We start from the raw sequence: 27,080 nt of genomic DNA, 5'->3' as shown, positions 1-27,080 counted from the left end.
CTGGCCATACAAATATAAATGAGGATGTAAACAGCCACACATGACAACAGATACTTCTTCAATATGTGAACAGCTGCATTCCATACTTGATTCATCTTTGCTGGCATAAGCCATCACACCCAATCTATGTTACAATAGCACTTGGCCAATAATTGTGGCATTTGTAATAAGTTCTATATCTTCAAGCACAGTACTGAGGCTTTATGGTAAACCTTTGCAGTATCCAATGGACCCCATGTATAGTAATCAACTGCAATGTAGCATCAAACCAAGGTTATTTTGAAATTGGAATTTCAGCTTCTCCCTGAAACATACCATCTCCAAATACACCTTTTATCCCTTCATCCTAGCAATTTATGTGTACCTTAATTTCTGATATCCATCTTTCTTGAACAACCACACAAAAACAACAAATAGAAAACATATCTATCATCTATCTATCTATCTATCTATCTATCTATCTATCTATGTCTGTCTGTCTGTCTGTCTGTCTGTCTGTCATGATCTCCAAGTCATTCATTATTGATCTACTGCACAGATCCAGAGATAATTCTGAAACAGAACCCGAGTCTGATGATGTAGTACCTCAGTTTCTGGGGAAGTTGACTGAGATTGATTTATCATTGCTAATATTCTGATTGTGCAATACATCCAAAGCTATTTGGATACAGGGTCAACAGATCTATTGCTTAATTATTTTTAATCCATGAGTAATATAAAAAGAAGTTGGCGTACTAGAAAAAGAGAAGTGACAACATCTATAAGGCAACTGAGTATCAGGAGAAAGAAAAAATCAACTCCTCTAGAAGTATTAGAAAAAATCAAAGAGGAGGAAAGGCAGAATGATGAAGATATGGATATTTTTGTTTCTTCTGCTGCTTGCTCTACTGATTCTGCTCCTCCTGAAACAGCACTGGTCCCGAAGACACTTCCCCCCTGGTCCTCCTTCTCTTCCAGTCCTTGGAAATATATGGGCTCTTGGGACTACAATTCATGAAGACATTTTTAATAAGGTATTTCTTTCTCAGTATTGATCCAATAATTAACAGAGGCAATTCTACTTTATTTTCTTTCTCCCATGATTATGGGAAAGTCTGTTTGCTTGTAAACTATTCTGGCACTATATTAATATTGAAAATAATTTAATGAATAAAACGAGAGTGATGCTTATCATGGTTAAGACTTGCTTTTCATCTTTTCAGAATTAGGTTGAGTTCCAGGAATGTAGATTCTGTCTGAATTCTAGAAAACAAGTCCTAATTATAAAGGCAGTTTGACAGTGGATTTCAAGATGTGTTCAAGCAGAGGCTGGACCACCATCTTTGGGGATTCTCTTAATTTTAATTTCTGAACTTTTCACAATGTTCAGCTTAGTCACCCCAGTGACTCCTTCCAGTGCTATAAATCTACTGTACTGATACAAAAATATCATGTTTCCATTGTGTTTTTGGCTGAGACATTCCCCAAATGGCAAAAAACCTATGTGGCTACAATAAAAATAAGGCTAAATGTGTAGTAAAGCAAATTATAAACTTCATAGGATAATAGTAACTCACAGATATACAAACGTGTGCTAAGGAAATTAAACTGAATGAAAAACATACCTGAGACTGAAACTATATGTTTATCAAAGTGATGGAGCACTCCTCTAAGCTGTGGTAGGCAAGCTCCTGTTGGCCAGGGGCTTACACATCTGATGATGGTCAAGAATTGCTTGTGGTTAAAGCCTTATGAATTTGTGTCATACACTTAGCCTGTGAATGTATACAAATTAAACTTATCTCTCCAAGCCAGCATCACTTGTGGATGAGCTCTGACCTCTGTTTATATTGAAGACATACTTATCAGAACTGGGATGTATGGACACAGTCTTGTAGAACCCACAGGTCAACTCTTCATGCTTCTCTTTGTTCAAAAATTTCCAAATAATAATCAACTTGTTTTTCCAATCATTGCATTGTTATGCCTTTTCTAATTTCTCTGAAACCCTTGCTTTTTTATGGAAAAGGGGTGCTATATCTTCTTTGTCTGGTATTCTTATATTGGTATTATTAAACCCAACTTACCAGGTGTTAAGTATGTATTAACTTTCCCTAATTTTAGCTATTTATTTAAATTGGGTTTTTGTCATGTCAAAGTCCAAAAATTACTATGCAAATCAATGATAAATCAGTCTTCCATACCTGTAGATACATCAAACAAAATCTTGTAGATACTATTCTTTTTAATGAAATTTTATGAAGGAGTACTTCAGATCTAGTAAGTGTCTTTATTCCTTGTTCTTTGAGAGATGGTATTAATATAAAATGTAAAATCTTATGTATCTGTACCCAAGACAATAAATATTGTCCTATTTTTATTTGTTCTCCGGATAATAATGTGGAATCTGAAAATAATTTTTTTAGTTCACTACCATTCCTTTATTTTCAGATTCTTAAAATAAATTAGGTTTTTAGTTTAAATTAGTCTATCTTTATTGAAAAAGTAAGGATGGAATAAAAAAGACTTTAGAGGTGAAGGTGCTCAACTTACTTTGCTATGTCTTCCAAATCAACTATGCTATAAAAAAGTGGGTTGATGTTTTACTTGATTGTTTTGAACCCCTAGAAAATGGTAATACTTCATCTATATTCAGAGTTTTGATCTGAAGCCAATCTGGGAAATATTCTGAGCTTATAATAATAAGTATATGATTCAGTCTTGTTGACCTTCACTAAGACCTTGAAAAGCTGGTTTCCCCCCAGCTTTTCAAGGCCTTAGTGAGTAGTATTAATCTTAGACTTAGTGTTAGACTTAGCATTAGGTGAGTACATCCCTTAATAGTTTTAGGATTGAAATAAGTTGGGGTTTGGCCTCAGTGTGCTGTATTGGGTGTGTCCTTCTGTTTTTAATGGTTCTTGTTTTTATGTTTTAACCTATATTATCTACCTAGAGTTGCTGTTTAGGAGTTGGGTAGCCTAAGGTAACATAACAACATAACATAATGTAGTTAATTTTTTTTTTTGCATTGTTAGTAACCTTCTGCATGTCAGGTAAATATTCTAACTATCATGCTACTGGAAGAAAATAAGCCTTAGTAGCCGCAGCAAAAGTTTTTATTATCGATTTATGGAATTTATATACTATCCCATCTCAGCCTTGTAACTGGGCAGCTCACAATACCAAACATAAAAATAAAAAGTAGTGAAACAACATTGCAACAAAACCAAGGCCTCTAAAAACTACAATCCAGTCAAACTGTGTGTGTCAGATTCTACTAACGGCCTGGCCCCAGCACCTGAGGAAAAAGCCAGAACTTCAAGGCTTTCTGGAAAAATCAGTAAGCATCAGGACCATCCAGTTCTCAGGGAGTGTGGCATGTGAGATGCTATTCTAGAAGGGAAGCGCAAATACAGAGAAGGCATGCTTCCTGGATCCCAGTAGATGGCGTTGTTTCAGAGAAGGGACCAGAGCATGCCCATTCTGTTGGGATGAGCAAAAGCAAACAGTCCTGCAAATAACCTGGCCTTGTGCCAAGTAAAGCTTTATAGGTGACCACCAGCACCTTAAGTCGTACCTGGAAGCCTATTGGAAGCCAGTGCAGTTCAAGAAGCAGAGGTTTTACATTAGTGCACTGGGGTGCACCCTAAACTGTCTGTTCCACTGAAGCCTGGACCAACTGAAGCTTCTGAATGCTCTTCAAGGGCAGCCCCCTGTAGTGTGTATTGTAATACTCCCACCAGGAAGTGACTAAGGTGTGAGTGCCTGATAGTAGAGCTTCCAGTTCCAGGAATGGGCACAGCTGGCCCAGAGGATGAAGTTGTGCAAAGGAGCTAGTGGCCGTGGCTGCTACCCGCTCATCAGACAGGAGCTGCCATGAGTCCAGAAAGCCCTCCAAATTGTTTCACCAACTCTGCCTGGGGGAGCGCAACCTATCCAGAGTCAAGGATGGAACATCCTTGGACCCTTGGCAGCAACTTAAATTGTTTTATTTGATTGTAACATTTTTCTTCCCATTTCTGATTTACTTCACAGCTGGCCAAGAAATATGGAAATATGTACACCTTGTGGTTGGGGAATCAATCTGTAGTGGTGCTGTCTGGATTCAAAACTGTGAAAGAAGGTTTGGTTGGACATTTAGAAGAATTTTCTGGTCGAGCTCAGAGTGCTTTCTTTACGTCTCGAGGAAAAGGAAGGGGTGAGTTGCAGGTAGTAAGGAATTGCAATGCTCTGTTTAACCCAGCCCCATTAGGTACACCAGATCAGAAAATCAACTCGTCAGGAAGAGCAGAACTACACTCTACTGAGACAGGCTATAATAATAGCATCTTGCAAGCCTGATTGTGCTGTGCCTCCCCTCCTTCGTATACCTCAGTGAATGAGGGAGGTTTTTACCTGATCCACTTTTGAATATTACCTTGTTTCCCAGGACTTAACAAATGTTTCAGCCTTCTTTGCCTTGGGAATAGTTCTTGCGTATCTCTATCATGGTCACTTCTCCTAATCTCCATAGCAGTGTTTCTCAACCTTGGCCACATTAAGGTGTGTGGACTTCAACTCCCAGAATTTCCCAGCCAGCCAGGAGTCAGCATGGCTGGCTGGGGAATTCTGGAAGTTGAAGTACACATACCTTAAAGTGGCCAAGGTTGAGAAACACTGCTCTATATTTTATCAGAGTTTTGCTAGACTACAGTAAAAGAAAATGAACTGTCTCACTCTAAGTGGAGACACCCCTCCCCCCAAATTCAATAGTGTGAATTCACCAGCTTTGTCAGTAGGCACCACAATTGCTACCTGTAGAACATTCTCTTAATTAATTGATTTTAACTCATTTGCTGAGTTCGCTCAACATGCTTTACCTGGTTATTGAACTAGCCTATTTTCCATTTCCACACAATCCCTTGAACCATAACCTAATGAAATCAGTATAACACGGAAGCCCATACCCACGTAAACAAACTTCTAAGCAAACACTAAACAAGCTAATTATGTTTAAATGAAATTGCTTGTCTTTATGTTATTTTATTAATTATAGAGTTTTCAGTTTCATCTCCACTAGCATCACTGGGCAATCTCCACTTACCATCCAGTCCACGTGCTGGTCACACTCAGCCTGTCCCTTGGTGAGGGTTAGAACAGGCCCACGCCATTTCCCACCTGTAGGCATTCATCATCCATTGACTCTCCCTCCTCCGAGGTGGTATCACGGGGTTGCCCCCTCTTGGCAGTGGATGGGTCCCCCTTACCCTTGGCATTTGGGGTCTTGGGACCAAGAGTCTTTATTGGGTCAACATCCAAAACACGTTAAAGGTTTGAGTAACTTAGTGACACATGAGTAACCGTTTAAGTATCTTTCTCTTCCCCCCTCCCCCCCGCCACTGTCCAGGAGCCTCTGGTGTCCTGGTTCATTCCTCCATCTTGCACTCTCCCATGCGAATCAACTGACAGCCTCTCGCTTTCACCTGTCCAGGATGCTGAATCACTGTTCCTGCCTGCCTGTGAATCCACAAAGCCTGTCTGCCACGTTTTGCACTTCAGCCTCCTCCTGTTCTGATTTATATCTATGGGCTGATCTGCATTTTCCTGTCAATGCCTGGCCGAGGTGGCCTGGTGGCTGCCAATTGTCTTGATGGTCCCCGAGGGGCCATCATGACATATACATTATATATGCATGTATTTTTTTGTTTTCAAGAACTTTATTAATTTTCAAAATATAGTTAAAATACAAAACGTAGAATATAGAGAAGACAGAAAACAGAACTAAAGAAAAAAGAAAAACTATAAAAGTGCGAAATTAGATAGAAAGCAGAAACAGAATGACTTCTGACCTTCTCCAATACATACATGAATGCATTTATAAATATAATCTCTTACCATTAGTTAAACCTTAGTAACATTATTTCTATCAAATCAAGCCATTGAATCATCAAAACCCAAAATCAAAACTTTATTTTTTTCTGACACAAGCGAATAGTCTAAAAGTGGTTGCCAAACAGAGGCAAATCCAGTCACGGTATTTTCTCTTATCGATGCAGTTAACTTGGCCATTGGGGCCAGTTCCACCAGTTTAATCATCTTTTCCTCCACTGTAGCAATTTGTAGATCTTTCCATCGTTGTGCATATAAAAATTCTGCTGCTGTAATCATGTATAAAAGCAAAGTCCCATATTGTTTCTCGAGTCCCAAGAGAAACAGTCCTGTTTTTTTTCCCAAGTTCACTTTGAGAATCTTTTCAATATTAACACCTATTTGATCCCAGAATTTTTTAGCCTTCTCACAAATCCATCAAAGATGATAAAAAGTTCCTTCACCAAGAGAACATTTCCAACAAACATTTGTTACTCCATTATACATTTTTGACAACTTATTGGGAGTTAAATACCAACAATACATCATTTTATAGAAATTCTTTATTAAATTATAATTCAAAGTAAAATTCGGACCTCTGTTCCACATGTTCTCCCATTGCTCCAGCATAATATATGCATGTACGATCTGCAGGAAATGTGGTTTCTTCTACAGTGCTAATCTGAACTTTAAAAAAAAATGAATGTAATCAGTAATAATTCCTCATTGATTTATTATGTCCTCAGGTATTATATTTTCAAATGGTCACATCTGGCAGGAGCAGCGACAGATTGGTAATGTTTCTTTGCGACTGCTGGGAATGGGGACAAAAACCATTGAACATCAAATAGGAGAAGGAGCCCAACAGCTTGTAGAAATCTTTGCACATACAAAAGGTAGGGAATATTAGCAATGATAGTGCTCAGAGGGTAACTGAGGTATAATGGGCCTCTGGCAAAGTAAGATTGACTCTATAGAGCATGCACACCAGGATGAAGAGCATGCACAGAGAGCAATAATAACAGAAACAATGGTGAGCTCCATAGCAAACTGAACCAAAAGATTTGTTTTTTGCATGTTTAAATGCAACCAGAGACTGAAAGACTGAATAGTGAACAATCCTATAAATGACACATTAGCAGCAGTTCTCTTCTTACTTTCCACGGAAGCAAACAGGAAATGCAACAAAGTCAGTTGATCCTCTTGTTTCCTTCTTCTTTTTCTGGCTGTGCTGTGCTGGCTAAACTGCCCATCATAACTTGTGTGTTGTACAGACTCAGAACCAACCCACTTTGTACAACCTAGTTGGGTCAGTGACTGGGGGCTGGCAAATATCAACCTTGGCTCTAGGCAGGTGAAGGCCATGGAAGCTGAGTTGTAACTAATGTCTGCACCATTTTTCTTGCAATGCTTTTACAAATGGGGTGATAATCTTTACAATATCCAGTTTTCAATCTCCCTTAGGGCAAATCCATGCCTTCTTATCACAGTGAGGTTGTCCCCTAACTATTACATGGCCATATGCCTCCACTTGCATTTGTGTTCTTCCCACTGCTGATACAGCCCAAGGATGGTTTAAAATAGTGTTTCCCTTAGTCTTCTGCCTCATAATACTGTGTGCAGGAAATGGAGGGTGTGTTGATGTCCTTTGGGGAGGAGGCCTGAAAGTGGCTGGAACTGGTTCTCCTGGTTTCCCATAGGACCACTTCCTTTAGTCTGACCCAAGAGCTCTTTGCTCATCCCTGCCCACTTCTCACACATACGGTAATACTTTTAAACAGTACCTGTATATTCCACATATACTCGCATATAAGCCCATCTGTGGATAAGCAGACCCTCAATTTTTTAACCAAAACACCACAAAAAATGTGCCACCCACAGATAAGCCAATTGTGAAAATTAAAATATGCAAATATTTTGATAGTCGGCTTATTTGCAGGTGGTGCATTTTTTGTGGTATTTTGGTTAAAAAGTTTGAGGGTCGGCTTATCTGCAGATCGGCTTTTACATGAGTATATAGAATAGGAAGCTATTATACCATAAAACTAAAAATCAGACCTACTGTGTCCATTGGGGAACTGAGGTGATTAACTGATCCATGGAAAACAAACAAATACCAACTGAAGTCTGTAAAAATAATGGAGATTGGCAGGCATCTATATTAGCAGTTCATTTTACATTTATCAATAACAACACTCACATCCTGAAAGGTTGGGCTCTTGCTATTACTGTCCTAATACATAAGAAAGAAGGAGCCTGGCAACTAACTCCCAGTTAGTCTTCTGAACATAGTTTGTAAAATGTATGTTAAACATTTATATGAAAAACTCTGTGATTGGGTAGAGGACAATAACAGCAGACAAGCAAGCTGGATTTAGATAAGGTAAATCCACAATCAATCAGGCAGTGACCTGATACCATCTGGCAGAGAAATATGCCTTAGGCCTCAAAATTCTATGGCATGTGGCCCTTGTAGATTTAAAATCAACTTTTGATTCTATATCAAGAGACAATCTATGGAATAATGTGGAGGACACTACTGATGACAGAAGACTCCCTATTAATTATAATCCCTACAAGAATACATCCTCAAGGTTGTATGCCCAAGATCAGCTAACAGATTCAATCTCCCTTTGGTGCCATGGTTTAAACAAAGATATGTATATTACTTGCAGATGTTTCATTGCTAGGCAATGCAGTCTAGGCAACATCTTCAGTGCGAAGATGGAGCGGGCCTTGCCCTCTATTTATATACCATGGTTTCTCCAGCTTGTGTTGGTGGAGGTTGTTGTTCTCTCCCTGGGAGATCTTTGATTGGGCTGTTGTTTGCTGCTTGGTTGATTGCCTGAGTTAATAGTTCCTTGATTAAGGTATAATGAATTGTTATATAACAGTATATGTTATGTATATACTTATACGTATATCAATACACACACACACAAACACCTTAATCAAGGAACTATTAACTTGGTCAATCAACCAAGCAGCAAACAACAGCCCAATCAAGGAACTTGCAAGGTGTTACAGAGGGTAGACAAAGATCCTTTATCTTGGAACATCTCTGCTCCTGCAGCTCACCTTAACATCTTGAGGATGTGAGTCATGTTTTATTACACTGTAACTTTCACTGGGACTTTTGAGTCACTCTAATCCTCCCTTATCTAAAGAATTTACCAGGCTGAGAAGATGAAGTATATGCTTCTCTTCTCCTCTTAGGCTACCCAACCAATTTTACCTACTCCATCGCTAAATATCGCACCATCACTATGAAAAGTCAGTTGATATTTGACTTAGGGGAACACCTATTACATCCATAATGCCCACTAGACTTTTAACTGTCCCCTTCTGTTTCCTCTGTAATATCAAAGATAAATTCATTCATTTGGACTACATAAATATAGATAAGTGTCCCCTCAACAGTAAGTAACATTTTGTCATATTCTGCTATTATGGCAACTAATGACAAATTTACTTGATTTGGGGTCTTAGCCAGATGACATATTTTAGAGTAGATGTTCTCTGGTGTTCTACCCATTTAGTATGTAGATTGTCCTGGAAATGGTACATCATTCCTCCTGTTACATTACAGTTCTATGTCATTTTACTTTTTTCTGTTTTTTAGGTATTGTATTTTCTTAATTGTACACTGGCCAGAGTCCATGCTGAATGGAGCAGCCTTTATAAATCTACATTTTAAGTAAATAAATCGATTAATTAAAATCCATTACTTTTTGCTGACACCCTGTGGTTGATAGGTCAAACATATTCCTTGACCATCATTTCAAGGAATGAAAAACAAAGTCCAATTGGTCAATGGTACTAAAAAAAAAATGCAGTTATGGAGTAAACAGGGCCATTCATGTCCTGTATGATATTGGGTGGATCTGGAAAGCTGTATGGACAACAGTATAAGCCAGATCTATTCCAAATGTGTGGTAAGGGTGGGCAGCAAGATTTAGGATGGCATGATTTCCTGCCAGCTCCAGGTGGATTTGGCCTTAGTAATTTAGGCACTTGTATGACAAGTTGCTTTGCAGATGGTCATTTGTGATCTCTATTTGGAGTGAAAATGGATGTACTTTATGTGATTTTCTATAAAAATAAAAAAATTGCCATGAGATCCCAGTTTGTTTGTTTGTTTGTTTGTTTGTTTGTTTGTTTTCCATCCTGCCTTTATTATTTTTATAAATAACTCAAGGTGGCGAACATACCAAATACTCCTTCCTCCTCCTATTTTCCCCACAAGAACAACCATGTGAGGTGGGTTGGGCTGACAGAGAATGACTGGCCCAAGGTCACCCAGCCAGCTCAGTTGTCCCTGAGATCCCATTAGAAGTTCTCAGTACTGACAGGGGAAGCTGAATTATTGTTAATATATTTTCATTTTCAGGGCAGCCATTTGATCCTTCATTTCCATTTGTCAATTCAGTCGCTAATGTGATATGTGCTTTGAGCTTTGGGCACCAGTTTGCTCTTGAAGATAAAAACTTCCGGAAGTTGGTTCAAGATGTTAATAACATTGTAAGAACGTCAGCTGGTTTTTTTCATCTGGTGAGTGACCTTTTATACTGAAGCAACCAGATCTGCCTATCTACATTTTGAAATCTTTTGGCTGCATCATAGAAATGTTTGTTGCTATATTAACCCTTTGAGAAACTGAGTGGTCCCATCTGTGCTTAAGGAAGCATTAGTCCATTCCCTTTTCAAGGAGCCATTGCTAGTTCTGACTGTCCTGATAATTTCCAGCCTGTCTCCAAACTTCCTTTCTTAGGGCCTTTTGTTGAAAAGGTGATTGTGCTGCAGCTCTAATGAGATGGGGATAAAACACATTATTTGGATCCCTTTCAGTCAGGTTTCAGACTCTGACACAGCATGGAGATGACATAGTCATGCTTACTGATGACCTGTAGTGGGACTGGGATCCATCCTAGGCCTCTTTGATCTCTTGGTGGCCTTCAATACTATCTACCATGGTATTCTTTGATCTGACCTAAGGCCCTTGCTCATATCTACCCTTAGGAACCAAATATTTGTACATGGCTTGGGACCTTGTTATCTTTGAGATCACCTGCTTTGAGTAGAATCTTCCCACCCATTGGAAGATTACAGAGAGGCCGTATTATGGGTCTCAATGCCAAAGGACTGTCAATGAGAGGAGACCCACAGAAAACCTTCTTTGTGTTGGATACCCCTTTCTGGAAAAGCCTACCCCTGGAGGATGGCACCATTGTTCATATTTTAAAAGGCAAAATATCATATTAGGACCAGGTTATTCTGGAGGGCCTTTGAAGATGAAAGGGATGTGCAGATTGAACTACTACCCTAACAACTCCAATTTGGAATTCTCAGCTGCTCAAATTCTTGGGACTGAAGAGGTGCAAAAACCAAGCAAACAAGGAAATAACTTCAGTCTAATCAAATTATGATAATCATGTCACGTGCACTCTGCCACTATGTTACCCAGGTTTCCTTTGAAAATGAAGGACTTCTCTTCTTTTTTTCCCTTTTAGATCTATGAGGCAGTCCCATGGTTAATGAAACATCTTCCTGGGCCTCACCAAAAGGCACTAACCTCTGCAGAGTTTATCCTTTCATTTGTAAGGCAGGAAATAGAGAGGCACAAACAATATCACTCCCTGCATGAGCCACAGGATTTCATTGATTTCTATCTTCTACAAATAGAAAAGGTATTTTGCCTATTGATTGGGGTATATGTTTATTATTTATTCCAACAGAAGATAACATTTGCTGCTCTGGGTTGAACTGCAGAGTCCTTGGTGCTCTCTGAGTTTGGTTTATTATTTATTTATTTATTTATCGAATTATACCACCCATTTTATTATGATCGATGACACAATGGGGCATGCATTTGGGAGTATGTATTCATGTAATGCATTCAGAATTTTCTTATTATTTAAAGAATGCAAATTATTGTTGATTGGTTTAAAAACTGAGGTATTTGGGTCATGACGGCTGGCTGGAATGAAAGAGGGAAGCCAAACTAGAAGATGGAGGAGTAGGATGTACTGGATGTGTCATGGAGGATTGGAGAGAGCAAACATCCCTAATATCATGCAGTATGGAGTAATTGTGGGCAGGCTGTGTAACACTGAAGGACTGAGTCAACTGGTGTCCTACATACAGAGGGATGTATCTGAAGACATTACCATTTGGAGCCCTGTGAGAAAGAACAGCTGATGGAGATAGAGTGGAAATAGGCCCGGAGATTACCAGCCATCATTCTCTCAAGAGGCCCAAAAAGGAGGAAAGAGGCATTCAGAATACCATGGCAGGGTGGAAGACAAGATTAAATGGGAAAACCACACTTGGAATGGCCTTGGTGGTGAAGATGAAAAAGATTGGTTAGAGACCTCTTGTTACCTTTTGTGGAATCCAGGTGACTGTAATGCAAAACACTGGAATGCTTTGTCTTGTTTTAATCCTCTGAGTCTGTGATGGAGCTCAGAGCTGGGGGAGAAGACAGAGCATCCCAGGCTGATAAATGTTCTCACATCTTGGAGAGCTCGGGTGGGGGGGGGGGCAAGGAAGAAAGCCCCACCCCAGTTTTCCAAGAGTATTTTTTCTTTTAGATCAGCTAGGAGACCTTTAGTCTGGCAAGATTCTGTATGTGGCAAGAACAATAAAGAAACTAGAGTTGCAAACCTGACTCAGCATGGTTTCTTCACCAATTCCCCTGACAGAGTCAGAGGCTGAAGAGGCAGACCAGAGGCCATTAGCCTGAAGAACCAGGAGGCAATCAGGCACCTGTTACAACTCCAGGAGAGAGCAAGCTTGGGCAGGTAGAATCTCAGTGAGATCATGATGAGCCAGAACACGCTGGCTATTATGAAGAGCTGAGCAAATGAGATCAACATGGTTTCTTGAGAAGAAGGGACCCAAATCCTTAATCAGGCCATGCCAGTGCTTGGAACTACAGGTGGTCTTTGCCTAATAGCCACCAGTCCAGCGACTACTCAGTTACGATGGTGCTAAATGAGCGGTATTTACCACCAGCCCTTGAAGTTCCAGCCATCGTGGCACCCCTGTGGTCATCTGATCACAATCCAGGCAGCAGGCAACCAGTTTACAATGTTGCAGTGTTCTGCAGCCATGTGATTACCATTTGCAACCTTCACTGCCAGCTTCTGCCAAGCAGTGTCAATATGGAAGGAGGTTGCAAATGGCAACCATGTGACCTTGTGCTTAACAATGGCATGGGATTTGCTTAACAATGGCAGCTGGAAGTGATGTTGCTAAGTGGCACAGTCACATGACATCATGCTTTATGACCGCATCACTTAGTGATGGAAATTCCGGTCCCAATTACCGTTGTTAACCAAGGACTACCTGTATATGAGAACAGCCTCCCTCTGTTGGAAACAATTATCCAACTCTTGACATGCATTCCTGTAGCTCTTGCTCCTTGCTCTGCATTCTAGGTTTGGTTTTTGAATTGGCTCATGAAAGTCTCTAGTGCTCAAATCCTGGATTGTTACAACTAACCTTTATGGCACTGTCTTTGCCTTTTCTCATTCTAACAGATGTTACAAGGCAATGCATGGACTCCTTGTATTCTTTTAAGTCTTAAATGCTCTCTGGGTAATTACTCAATTTCTGGCTATGACCAGAAAGTTTTACAACATAGCAACAAAGTCTTGCAAACTTTATTTGCAAGGGTTGAATGAAAAGTAATGCCTCCATTTTTATACATCCCCAACAGATGGTAGTACTCATGTGCAGGAAGCCCTGATGTGTTCTCTAGTGTTTGTTTTTTCACTCCAGTCAATGGGAAGTCTCTGTGAGAAAAGGTTGTTTTGCTATAGTTCGTGAAATGGAAGCCTGTAGTGAGTATTTGTGTCCTAACAGTCAGAAATCACGCTGAGACGAGGAGTCGGTCTCTGGTGTTTATTACTGCTACATAAAACAGAATCCTAACAAACTGAAGAAGCGTGGGAAAAACCCACACAGATAAACCCCAAAGGTTAAGGCGGGCCTGATCTGTGTCTCTTTGAATGGCTGCTTAATTCCTCAGTACTACGCATGCGTTTTCCACCCTGGATCAAGGCCCCCTCCTGCTCGCCATCAGTACTCATGACAATTTGTCAGTGTACTAAACAATGCACCATGACTGAATTTTTTACCGCCAAAGGACCTCTCACAAAAGCAGAATCTAGTTTCTGTGCTTCTGGTATCCCACTGCTAACACTAGTTTGAAGGAGAATTTTTAAAGAGTATGTTTAAGCTGGAGAGCAGGACATAACTGCCCAGAGTCCCCTTTTGGGAGAGATGGGTGGTGATAGAAACTTGAAGAATAAATAAATAAATGATGACATGAAAGCATAAATTCGTTTCTTGACAGTATTGGTACTAGAGACAAAAGAGAAAGAAGTGGGGTTACACGCCCTCTTTATAGATGTCTGCTAATAATCCTGTATAAAAAAACTAGAGAGTCATTAATGATGCAATAGGATGTATCAATAAATCTGATTGACAAGGTTAACCTCACTGACTGGCTTAATTCCTATGCATATTGGAAAATATAATAAATGGTGCAGAAGATGAAGTCATACCTTCCTAATACAATGGATCCTTTAGCCACTATTTGAAAACTTGTGAATTCCTAGAGCTAATTGTTAATTGTGGCCAGGCTTACAATCCTGCAACTGATACTTTCATTTACCTTGTTAGCCTTGTGTTACATCTGAAGCAGCCAACAATTCTCAGGGTCTAGCTGCTTTATAGCTGAGTTCGTGATGCTGTTTATTCCAAGAACTGGACCCCTCACATTTTCTTCTACAATAAACTAATTAATCAATTATTTTTTAAAAAATTGACAGATGTAATCACTATATGCAGAGGATTGTGTAGGGAGCATGCACTGTTATGAATGTGATTTGTGCCTAATAACATTAAAAATACTGAAGGCAGTCTAGAGTTTATTGTAAGCTGAACTTCTCATTGTAAACATAGAGCAGGGATGACCTCAACTCTGTCTATAATGAAGAGAACCTGGCTTGCTGTCTCCTTGAATTCTTTATTGCTGGAACAGACACAACCTTTGCTACCCTGATGTGGGCCCTTCTCCTCTTATCAAATCATCCCAACATCCAAGGTGAGGCAGATCTGGTCAGTGGGAACAATGGCCAGTCTCAGTCTTGAAAATAGACATGAATTCTTTGACATCTTAATAACTACTGAATTATGAACTTAAATTAATCTTTACAATAGTATTTCTATTTGGATTCTGGAACCTGTAATAAAGATCAGTAGTTCTGCAAATTAAAAGAAACCAGCTTGTGTAAATACACACACACACACACAAATATTGTGTCAGTAATGAGAAACTGATAACCAGTTGACATCAAAAAGCTATAATAAACTTGAAATGCAGACATCTCCAATGTTCTCAGATTAAAGAGTTGTTTTCAGTCCAAGCACATATAGGGAAATAATTAAATTGAAACTGGGTGAATGCTCAGGCCTTTTAAACTTTATTTAGAAAAGGAGATTAACTTAATTTTCAGCACTGATTTCAACCATACTGAATAAGATTTCAGGTTTGACTGGTTCAGGTAATATAGATTCAAGACTGCATTTAATTGTGAAAATGATGGGAGGGGACATAATTGTAATAGTTCTTCAAAGCTTGCTCAACGTCCTTAAATATTTAATTCAGAATTAAGATCATAGGATATCATTTGATAAAATGAGCTGTAGGAGATTAGTCAATCATAAAATGTACCATTCAAAATGGATTGCCTTTCTCTCCTTCCAGAAAAAGTCCACAAGGAGATTGAGGAGGTCTTTGTCTCCTCTGGATCGATCTCCTATCAAGATCGGAAGAAGACGCCCTATACCCATGCTGTGATTCATGAGATCCAGCGAGCAAAATATGTTGTATTATTACCAATTCCTAGGCAAAGTATAATGGATGTGAAGATGGAGGGTTTCCACATTCCAAAGGTAGAAAAAAGTTGTTCAGAGTGCACCTCAGAATTGTACTATGGGTGTAAAAGCACAACATGGCACTTGCAGAGATGTGTCTGCTCAGGAATTGCAGTGAAATAGTGCAAAACAATACAGGCAAGAAAAACATAAATGCAGTTTTCTCTGAATGGGTTTAAAGTCACAAATCTGAACAATTTTGAAAGTAGAACCCTAAACATTTTGCATTTATTCTAGAGCTTAATCTCTTAAAGGCTGAACTGAGGAGAACTGTGGTCTTCAGTGGTCTAATTCTTCCTTGGCTAGTCTCATTTGTCATGTCCCCTCACTGGTTGTGGGGTCTTTTCTTTATCATCTCCTTGTTCTGCTGCCACCATGTGTGGCCTCCTGGTGGCCCACCGGGAGCTAATAGGTTCTTTAGGTTTCACAGACGATGGGTTCTAAAGAGGATGAAATGCCAAAAAGGATTGGAATGAATAAAAATAAGAGAGTCTCAAAGAGAAAGATATACTACTCCACATCCCTTCAGCTTGCCAATAATCACAAGAATAGCAGGGGATGGAACCCCCCCCCCCCCCAGATCTGGCAGTTGCAAAGCACCTTCTAGGACTTTGGGTCTATGCCAAAGTTCCAAGTGTCTGCAGGCTTTTGCTGCCTTTCAATACTTTTCTTCAGAGACAGGGAGTTTAAACAATAACACCTGAAAATGGCTTGGTAGAACATCTTGTCAGTGACTTGGTCCCAGCTGAAGTTGATCAAATGCCAGGGGTGTTGTTTTAAAAATAGGGGTCTTTAACAGACAACACTTGCAGATGGTCTGAGGACAACTCTGGTCAACAATTTGGGAATCCCAAAAAGTGACTGTTTGCTAAGAATATTACTGGGGGGGAGGGATTGTTTCTTGTGTACAGCTACTGCTCCCCCTTCTTAGCAGGTGTTAGATTACCAATAGAGGAAAATATCTGTAACTCAGGATTAAACTGCAGAGTCCTTTGTGCTCTATGAGCTTGGTTGTTTGCTTGCATACATCTCATTGCCCAACTAGGCAACATTTGAAGATGTTCCCTAATCAGGCAACAAACCATCTGCAAGCAATCAATCAAGCTCAGAGAGCACCAAGGACTCCACAGGTGTTAGATTATTTGTCTTCTATCCTGATTGTTATAAGTATGTAACAAAAATTGTTCCAAATAACAAGACAGATGAAAGGTTCACAGGTGACACTAATTTAGAATAAAAGTATGCCATCTCAAAGCTTGCCAACTAATTTTTACTAAGTGTGTGTGTGTGGAGGAATTGGCAATGCAAAGCTTAGTAAGCTACACACACATTAAATCAGTCGACCAAATAAATCTTTCTACACAGGAATATGTTACATGTGTAAAGGGGAAAGGAGGGGTCCATGCCACTAACTCCTTGTCAATCTTAAATGATGCCACTCACACACCAACAACTCCCTTTTCTGGTTTAGAGATTCTTTAAGTCACCATGTTAGCATAACCGGAGGAAACATGGGGAAGGTACAGGGCAGAGTGCAGATATTGCATTAATGTCGAAACAGAGGAAGAAAAGGAGCTTTATTAAATAAATATATGCAAGATTTTTGAACAAATAAACTTATACAAAATTTACGTTTCCCGCCAATAGCAGTCTATCTGGGGACCAAACGTATTCCTAGCCCTGTCTCACTGATGACAGGGTGAGTTCCAGTCTTGGACTCTGTGCTCCCCTCAGACCTGTCCTGCAATCTTGGCACTTGGTGACTACATGGACAGGTCCATGAAGTTTTCTTGGCAACATCTTCAGAAATAGTTTGCCAGTACTCTCTTCAAGAATGTTTGGACTTCCCAGTCTAGGACTGGGCAAAGTCACCCAGCTGTTTTTCATGCCTAAAGGAGGACTAGAACTCAAATGTCCCCTGTTAGTCCTGCACCTTTAACCACTACACCACATGGGCTCTCCATCCTTCCATCTAGAACACCATAATGCCTCTCCTCCAGTTCCCTCCTCCTGCTGGAATATAATTTGGGAGGAGATGCTCTGCATTGTCATGCTGTAATTCTTCTGGGGCAAGTTGGAGTAATAAAGAAATGTGAAACTAGCCCTTTCCTTTCATGGAGGGAGGGAGAAACCAACCTGCAGATCAGGTATTGCCTTCCAAAGGAGCTTGGAAAGGGGGAAAAAGATATCTATAGTTGTAGGTAAAGGTGTACTTCAAGAAATGTTTTCTCTAAATATATTCAACTTCCTTGGTTTAATCCTACTATGAAACAGCCATGTTTTAGTTTATTTATTCCTTTCAGGGGACCATAATTATCCCAGACCTACGCTCGGTTCTTCTAGATCCTGAAGAATGGGAGACGCCTGAAGAATTCAACCCAAATCATTTTTTAGACAAAGATGGGAATTTTCAAACTCGAGAAGCATTTCTGCCATTTGGAGCAGGTAAATCCAACAATTCAAGGCAGTTTGTAATTTACTGGTTTCTTTTCCTGGGTGGTTTCAAGGCTGTTGATCTGTTTTTCAGGCAATCTAAAACCATTCCTCTTCTTTTTGTTGGCTGCCTGGACCTGAAACAATTGTCTCATCTGAGTCCTTATTTCTCATAGTTTGAGATGTGATTGAAGTTTCTATTAGCTTTAGATCATGGATAAGTGAATAGCTTATTGCAAAGAATAACATTATCTGGACAATACATATACCACATGAAATCAATGTGTCCAGAATCTAGAGCAAAGTTGGCCTATTCCAAATGGAATCCAAAAACTCTGGTTCCCTGGTCTGAAAAAGACTTCTGGATGTGTCATTCCATTTAATTTCCTCTAATTTGACCTAGGTTGCCTTCTCTTGTGATTTGGAATGTTAAATGGTAATATCTTTTGAATTCATGTCTGGGCCAGTAGAACAGAAGAAATTGCTAGACTATCCCAGCAGACTGGACTGCATTGGTGCATCTGTGGCTCATGAGTGGTGGGCTGGTAAATTACCTGATTGTCTAAGTGCCTCTGATGCAATCCACAATCTTAATATTCCATTTTATTTTAGTTTATTAGTTTTTTTAAAATCAATTTCAGTTTAATTCAGTGTATTGTGGTGGGCAGTGGTTTTAGTTAGATAGAGAAAGGGATTCCCTTAACCCTCCTATTCCCTTGCTCTTTAAAAAATGTTTTATTAAAGAACTTTATTCATTTTCAAAAGGTAGAATATAGAAAAAGTAGAATACAGAACTAAAAAAAGGAAAAACGATAAAGGTGCAGAATAGATAGAAAGTATAGAAAGAAAGTGACTTCCGAACTTCTCCAACACAGATATAAAAAGCATATTATACAAATACAATCTTTTACCATTCATTAAACCTTTAGCAGCATTATTTCTATAAAATCAAACCATTTAATCATCAAAACCAAAATCAAGATTTCGTTTTTTTCAGATACAAGCAAATAGTCCAAAAACAATTTCTAAGTAAAAACAAATCCAGATGCAGTATTTTCTCTTTTTAGTACTGTTAACTTAGCCATTTGGGCCAGTTCCGTAATTTAACCATCCATTCTTCCATTGTGGGGATTTGAGGATCTTTCCATCTTCGTCCATATAAAAGTCTTGCTGCTGTTATCATGTATAAAGGCAAAGTCCCATGCTACTTCTCAAGTTGTTTATTCATGAAACCCAAGAGAAACAGTTCTGGTTTCAACTGTATGTCCACTTTAAGAATCTTTTGAATCATAGTACATATTTGATCCCAAAATATCTTGGCCTTTTCCCAAGTCCACCAGAGATGATAAAAAGTTCCTTCACCAAGAGAACATTTCCAACAAACATTTGTTACCCCATTATACATTTTTGACAACTTATCTGCTGTTAAATACCAACAATACATCATTTTACAAAAATTCTCTTTCAGATTATAATTCAAAGTAAATTTCAAAACTTTCTTCCATGTATTTTCCCATTGTTCCAACATAATATTATACCCAAAATTCTTAGCCCATTTAATCATGCAGTCTTTAACATGTTCATCTTCTAAGTTCATTTGTAAGAACTTATTTTATATCTTTGTAATTACATGCTCATCATTTGTACAAAGTTCCATTTCAAAATGTTTTTTTTATTAACAAAATTATAAACCTTGTTGTCCAAGTTAAATCTTTCTGACATTTGCATAAATGTAAACCAGTGGCAGCTATGATCTTCCAATTCTAATTATTCCCTTGTTTTAAGTTTTGGTTCACCCTCCTCAAAGTTCAGCAGATCTTTATATCTCCACCAGCTTGGTTTCCCCACATTTTCTCTTTTAACAAAGGCTTCTTGAGGTGAGAGCCACAACAATCTTGTTTTTATTTATTCCAAACCCTCATGCCTAACAAAATTAAATCTCTATTAACTTTAACTTCATCATACCACAAACAGGCATGCCACCCAAATCTCAGATTGTGATCTTCAAGATCCAACAACATCTTGTTCTTCAAAGTCACCCACTCCTTCATCCAAAGCAAACAACAAGCATCAAAATACAGTTCCAAATCAGATAAACCTAAACTGCCCCCCCTTGTTCTTTAGCATCTTGTAACAACTTGTGTGTAATTCTTGATTTCTTGCCTTGACAAAGAAACTTAGAAATATCCTTCTGCCATTGTTTGAATGGTAAATCTGTTGTCAAAATCAGTGTAGTCTGAAAAAGAAACAACATTCTAGGTAGGATATTCACCTTAATCATAGATATCCACCCCATAAGAAACTATTGTAATTTTTCCCATCTTAACAAATCTTTTTTAACATCATTCCAAATTTTAAAAAAATATATTCTGAAACAACATACAATTTGTATTTGATAAAATCACCCCAAAATATCTGACTTTTTTTCAATTTTTAAATTGAAACAATTCTTGATTATGTGTAGTCATATTCTTAATCAGCATATTTCTTTTTTGTTTATTTACTTTGAGGCCAGCTAATGACCCAAATTCCTTCAATGTCTTCATCAAATGCTCAGCAACCTCCAAAGGATTCTGTAATATCAAAACTAAATCATCAGCAAAAGCCCTCAATCTGAAGACCTCTTTCTTAATCTTTAGATTAAGGTTAAAGGTCTTTAGGTTAGAGACCTCTAGCACTAAAATAAAGAGCAAAGGGGACAGAGGGCACCCTTGTCTTGGTCCTTTCTGTATATGGCATGTTTCAGTTAAGTCACCATTCACGATAATGTTTGCCTTCTCAGGTGTGTAAATTGACTTAATTCCTTGAATAAACTTTTCTCCAAAATCCATATTTTCCAAAACTTTAAACATAATAATCCAGCTCAAATTGTCAAAAGCCTTCTCTGTGTCTAGGAAAATAAGAGCTGCTTGATGTTCATTATGATATTGTAAATATTCTTACTAGTTATAGTAAGATCTTGTCCTTCTTTTGGTAAAAGTGCAATATTGGCTTCTTTCCAAGAATCTTTGAAAAGGTTGGAGGAGCTGATTCTCAAAATGCCTATATTATAATGCTGGCATACCATCTGGATCTGGTGCTTTCCCCAATTTGGTCATTATTATTTTCTGATTGTGAGAGTTTTGGCAATTTTTTTTCTCCAGATATTCATCTATCTTTCCCAAAGAAATGTCTTGCTTTTTATACAAAGTAGAAAAAAAACTGTGAAATGATTTCTTAATCCTGTCTATTCCCTTGCTTTTTAAAACAATCCCTTTTCCAGTTAAAACTTTCCCACCACTCCAAGAAGCCTTCTCTCTACAAATAAGACCTGCTTGCTTTGAGGCATGATTAATTCTTCCCCTTCGGTTTGTGTGTACTTTGTGACTTCAATGCCATAAAGAAAATCTTAGGCCAGGAGCTGAGGATGAGAAGGTCAGGAGGAAGAGCAGGTGCCTCTTCCTGAATCTGAATTCATGACAAATGATGGAAGTGCTGACCCAGGAGACTGACATCTTCCTGCTAGGCAGATATTCCATGAGCCCAAGAACAGCATGAGATGGGAATATTTCAAGTTTGTAACTCAAGATTCAAACTATTGGGTCTGCAACCACTGCAAGATATGGATATCATCAAGGGGAAGACGTTAGACATCTATTGATCTGAGGGAGGTTTACCCACATATTTAGGCATCATGGGGGTGACCTTCCTACCTCAGACACTAGGCAGTTTGTATTGCTGACTCACAGGGAGCCATCATCTCTCAAGAAAAGCAAGATTCCACCCCAGCAATGAAAGCCACCATTAGGTGGTTAATGGCAGAGTGTTCCAAAGGCATAGATATGATGCATGCTACTTTGCAGGTGATGGTGGACCATGTCAGTTTCTGGCACTTCCTTCATCTGGTTGTTCTGGTTTCCCCATATTCTGTCTCTAATAGTTTGGTATTGCCCTCCATTCAGTTCAGTAGCAGAACTGAATGAAGATTCTTCTATATAACAATTCAGCGGAAGCCCAGAAGAATCAGTAGTCTAGTTCTTTCCTTTCCCTTTGCATCTCCCTAATTTGCATAGAGTCAAGCAATCATAGAAACAAATGATTGGAAAAGACCTTGGAAGTCTTCAAGTCCAACCCTCTGTCCACAACAGGAATCCTGAGACCATCCAACCCCAATGGCTATCCAATCTTTTCTTGAAAACTGCAATGATGGAGTATCCGTGATTCCAGAAAGCAGGTTGTTCCACTGCTTAATAGATCTCACAGTCAGGAAAGTCTTCCTTAGTTTGAGTTAGGATTTCTTTCTGTAAAACATCCCACCATCGCTTCTTGTCCAACCCTGAGGAACCCCAAAGAATCCACATCCTCTACCCTGGACAGCCCTTCAAGTATTAGATGATTGCTACCATGTCTCCCCTTAGCCTTTTCTTCTTTGGGCTAAATATATTCAGTTCCTTTAAGTGTTCTTCATGGAATTAACCTCCAAGCTTCTCATTATCTTTGTTTCTCTTCTCTGCACTTTTTCCAGTTCCTCAGCATCCTTCTTGTATTGTGGCAACCAAAACTGGATATAATACTGCAAGTGTGGTCTGACCAGTGCAGTGTAGATTGGAAGTATTACTTCCCATGACCTTGACACTTTACCTCCCTTGATGCAGCCCAATATTGCATTGGCTCTTTTGGCAGCTGCAGCATACTGCTGGCTTATACTTAATCTACAATCTGCCAGAACACCCAGATCCTTCTCACAAGCACTGCTGCCAAGCTAGTTACTGCTCTGTTTCTACTTTTGGGATTTGTTGTGAGGTGGTTTGAAGAATTCAAGGGTTCTTGTATAAGAACCCTTCCAGTATAAGAGGTTTACCCAGGGCTGCCCCCAAAACTCTGGCTGTCTGAGTTGTTGTTTATTCGTTTAGTCGCTTCTGACTGTTTGTGACTTCATGGGCCAGCCCACGCCAGAGCTTCCTGTCGGTCATCAACACCCCCAGCTCCCCCAGGGACAAATCCGTCACCTCTAGAATATCATCCATCCACCTTGTCCTTGGTCAGCCGCGCTTCCTTTTGCCCTCCACTCTCCCTAGCATCAGCATCTTCTCCAGGGTGTCCTGTCTTCTCATTATGTGGCCAGAGTATTTCAGTGTTGCCTTGAATATCATGCCCTCAAGTGAGCAGTCTGGCTTTATTTCCTGGAGGATGGACTGGTTTGATCTTCTTGCAGTCCAAGGCACTCTCAGCATTTTCCTCCAACACCACAGTTCAGAAGCATCGATCTTCCTTCTCTCCGCCTTCCTTATAGTCCAGCTCTTGCAGCCATATGTTACTACGGGGAACACCATTGCTTTAACTATGCGGACCTTTGTTGTCAGTGTGATGTCTCTGCTCTTAACTATTTTATCGAGATTTGTCATTGCTCTTCTCCCAAGGATTAAGCATCTTCTGATTTCCTGACTGCAGTCAGCATCTGCAGTATTCTTTGCACCTAGAAATATAAAGTCTTTCACTGCTTCTACATTTTCTCCCTCTATTTGCCAGTTATCAATCAAGCTGGTTGCCATAATCTTGGTTTTTTTGAGGTTTAGCTGCAAGCCAGCTTTTGCACTTTCTTCTTTCACCTTCATCATAACGCTCCTCAGTTCCTCTTCACTTTCAGCCATCAAAGTGGTATCATCTGCATATCTGAGATTGTTAATGTTTTTTCCAGCGATTTTAACTCCAGCCTTGGATTCCTCAAGCCCAGCTTGTCGCATGATGTGTTCTGCGTACAAGTTGAATAGGTAGGGTGAGAGTATACAGCCCTGCCGTACTCCTTGCCCAATCTTAAACCAGTCTGTTGTTCCGTGGTCTGTTCTTACTGTTGCTACTTGGTCGTTATACAGATTCTTCAGGAGGCAGACAAGATGACTTGGTATCCCCATACCATTAAGACCTTGCCACAATTTGTTATGGTCCACACAGTCAAAGGCTTTAGAATCGTCAATAAAACACATTTAGATGTTTTTCTGAAACTCCCTGGCTTTTTCCATTATCCAGCAGATATTGGCAATTTGGTCCCGAGTTCCTCTGCCTTTTCTAAACCCAGCTTGTACATCTGGCAATTCTCGCTCCATGAACTGCTGAAGTCTACCTTGCAGGATCTTGAGCATTACCTTACTGGCATGTGAAATGAGTGCCACTGTTCGATAGTTTGAACATTCTTTAGTGTTTCCCTTTTTTGGTATGGGGATGTAAGTTGATTTTTTTCCAATCTGATGGCCATTCTTGTGTTTTCCAAATTTGCTGGCATATAGCATGCATTACCTTGACAGCATCATCTTGCAAGATTTTCAACAGTTCAGCTGGGATGCCGTCGTCTCCTGCTGCCTTGTTATTAGCAATGCTTCTTAAGGCCCACTCAACCTCACTCTTCAGGATGTCTGGCTCTAGCTCACTGACCACACCGTCAAAGCTATCCCTGATATTGTTATGCTTCCTATACAGGTCTTCTGTATATTCCTGCCATCTTTTCTTGATCTCTTCTTCTTCTGTTAGGTCCTTGCCATCTTTGTTTTTGATCATACCCATTTTTGCCTGGAATTTACCTCCGATGTTTCTAATTTTCTGGAAGAGGTCTCTTGTCCTTCCTATTCTATTGTCTTCTTCCACTTCCAAACATTGCTTGTTTAAAAATAATTCCTTATCTCTGCTGGCTAACCTATGGAATTTTGCATGTAATTGGGCATATCTCCCCCTGTCACTGTTGCCTTTTGCTTTCCTTCTTTCTTGGGCTACTCCTAGTGTCTCAGCAGACAGCCATTTTGCCTTCTTGGTTTTCTCTTTCTTTGGGATGTATTTTGTTGCCGCCTCTTGAACAATGTTGTGGACTTCTGTCCATAGTTCTTCTGGGACCCTATCTACTAAGTCCAGTCCCTTAAATCTGTTCTTCACTTCCACTGCATATTCCTTAGGAATATTAGTGAGCTCATATCTAGCTGACCTGTGGGTCTTTCCTAATCTCTTTAGTCTGATCCTAAATTGTGCAAGAAGAAGTTCGTGATCTGAACTACAGTCAGCTCCAGGTCTTGTTTTTACCAACTGTATAGATGTCCACCACCTTTGGCTGCAAAGGATGTAGTCAATCTGGTTTCGGTGTTGTCCATCTGGTGAAGTCCATGTATAAAGCCATCTCTTAGGTTGCTGGAAGAGACTGTTTGTTATGCAGAGTGAGTTGACTTGGCAAAATTCTATCAGCCTATGTCCTGCTTCATTTTGTTCACCCAAGCCATGCTTACCTGTAATTCCAGGTGTCATTTGACTGCCCACCTTAGCATTCCAGTCTCCCGTGATGAAAATAACATCTCTTTTAGGTGTATTGTCCAGTAGGTGCTGCAGATCCTCATAGAACTGCTCTACTTCAGCTTCTTCAGCATCTGTGGTTGGGGCGTATATTTGGATCACTGTGATGTTAGATGGCTTGCCCTGAATTCGAATTGAGTTCATTCTATCGTTTTTTGGATTGTATCCAAGCACTGCTTTAGCCACTTTACTATTAATTATGAAGGCTACTCCATTTCTTCTGTGGTCCTCTTGTCCACAGTAGTAGATCTGGTGGTCATTTGATGTGAAGTGGCCCATTCCAATCCGTTTCAGTTCACTGACGCCCAGAATGTCTATCTTTAATCTTGACATCTCCCCAATAACCACATCCAATTTGCCCTGGCTCATAGATCTTACATTCCAGGTTCCAATGGTGTGTTGATCCTTAGAACATCGGATTCGCCATTCACCACCAGCACCGTCGGCCGCTAGCCGTCCTTTCGGCTTTGAGCTAGCTGCGTCATCATGTCTGGGGCTAGTTGAACTCATCCTCTGTTCCTCCCCAGTAGCATTTTGACCATCTTCCGACCTGGGTGTCTCATCTTCCGATGGTATACCGACATATCTCTGGTTGTACTGATCCATTTAGTTTTCACGGCAAGAATACTGGGGTGTGTTGCCATTTGTCATGACCTTCCTGTCTTGGGTGGCCCTTCACGGTTTAGCTCATGGCATCATTGAGGTGCTCAAGCTCCAGCACCACGACAAGGTAACGATCCTTTGCTGAAGCTGGCTGTCTGAGATAAAGCATAAATTGAGTGAACTGGCAGTTGGTCAACTTGAAGGAAAGCCATGTGGCATGTGGAGCTTTCTCCTAATAACTCCTTCTCTCAATTGTTTTGCTTAACAATAGGGCCAGCCAAGACCACAGAGGCTGCTGCAAATGAACAGCTTGGACCATAGAATTTTGTGGGGTTCATACAATTATACACTGACTCATAAACCAACCAGTTGGGTTGGGATTGTACAACATGCTAATCCACACCCACGAAGCCAAAGGTTGGCATGATTTGCATTGCATTTGCTAGGTGTTCACCAATCCTTGGGCATTTCCAGACAGCAAACATTTCTGCCTCGCATCTCTTCTGTTTCCAGATTTATACATGACAAAGGTTGTGTTACACCATTCTGGCCATTTACAGATCTATTTTGAGACTGAGATGCCATGAGCATATTTTGGATGGGGTGTGTGCTGCTTTGAAATGCTTTTCCCAATTCACCAAAGCACTAGGGATATATCAGAATATCTACAACAAGTGCCCATCATTTGTTGGCTACAGACTCATCTCGCTACAGAACTGGAACTTCAGTACAGATTATTTTCCATTATCTCTCCTTCCCATGTCTCTTCCACAGGGCAGCGTGCCTGTTTGGGAGAAAAATTGGTAAGAGCAGAACTCTACATCTTCCTAACCAGCCTGCTGAAGGCCTTCAGCTTCCAGCCACCTGAAGGAATGAAAGAGCTCAATGACAAATCTATAGCATCTATGGCACTGCATCCACATCCCTATAAAATCCGTGCTATACCACATCACACAGCATCATAA

At 39.8% G+C, this 27,080-nt stretch overlaps 3 protein-coding genes across 3 annotated transcripts in view; 2 read left to right on the top strand and 1 right to left on the bottom strand.

Annotated features, from left to right (window-relative positions):
- ABCC5 (ATP binding cassette subfamily C member 5) overlaps window positions 1–27,080 on the top strand; it is a 528,771-nt gene that overhangs the window by 9,147 nt on the left and 492,544 nt on the right. The window lies entirely within an intron of this gene.
- LOC134499608 (cytochrome P450 2J2-like) overlaps window positions 1–27,080 on the bottom strand; it is a 163,213-nt gene that overhangs the window by 27,812 nt on the left and 108,321 nt on the right. The window lies entirely within an intron of this gene.
- LOC134500524 (cytochrome P450 2J6-like) lies at window positions 843–27,080 on the top strand. The gene is made up of 9 exons (XM_063307860.1): window positions 843–1,013; window positions 4,015–4,177; window positions 6,573–6,722; window positions 10,217–10,377; window positions 11,337–11,513; window positions 14,797–14,938; window positions 15,602–15,789; window positions 18,075–18,216; window positions 26,890–27,080. Exons 1-9 carry the CDS (start codon window positions 843–845, stop codon window positions 27,078–27,080), a joined length of 1,485 nt encoding a protein of 494 aa, XP_063163930.1.

Source organism: Candoia aspera, chromosome 6 (genome assembly GCF_035149785.1).
Source record: "Candoia aspera isolate rCanAsp1 chromosome 6, rCanAsp1.hap2, whole genome shotgun sequence".
Lineage (NCBI taxonomy): Eukaryota > Metazoa > Chordata > Lepidosauria > Squamata > Boidae > Candoia > Candoia aspera.
The sequence above is the reverse complement of the archived record's forward strand: the minus strand, read 5'-3'. Positions and strand labels throughout refer to the sequence as shown.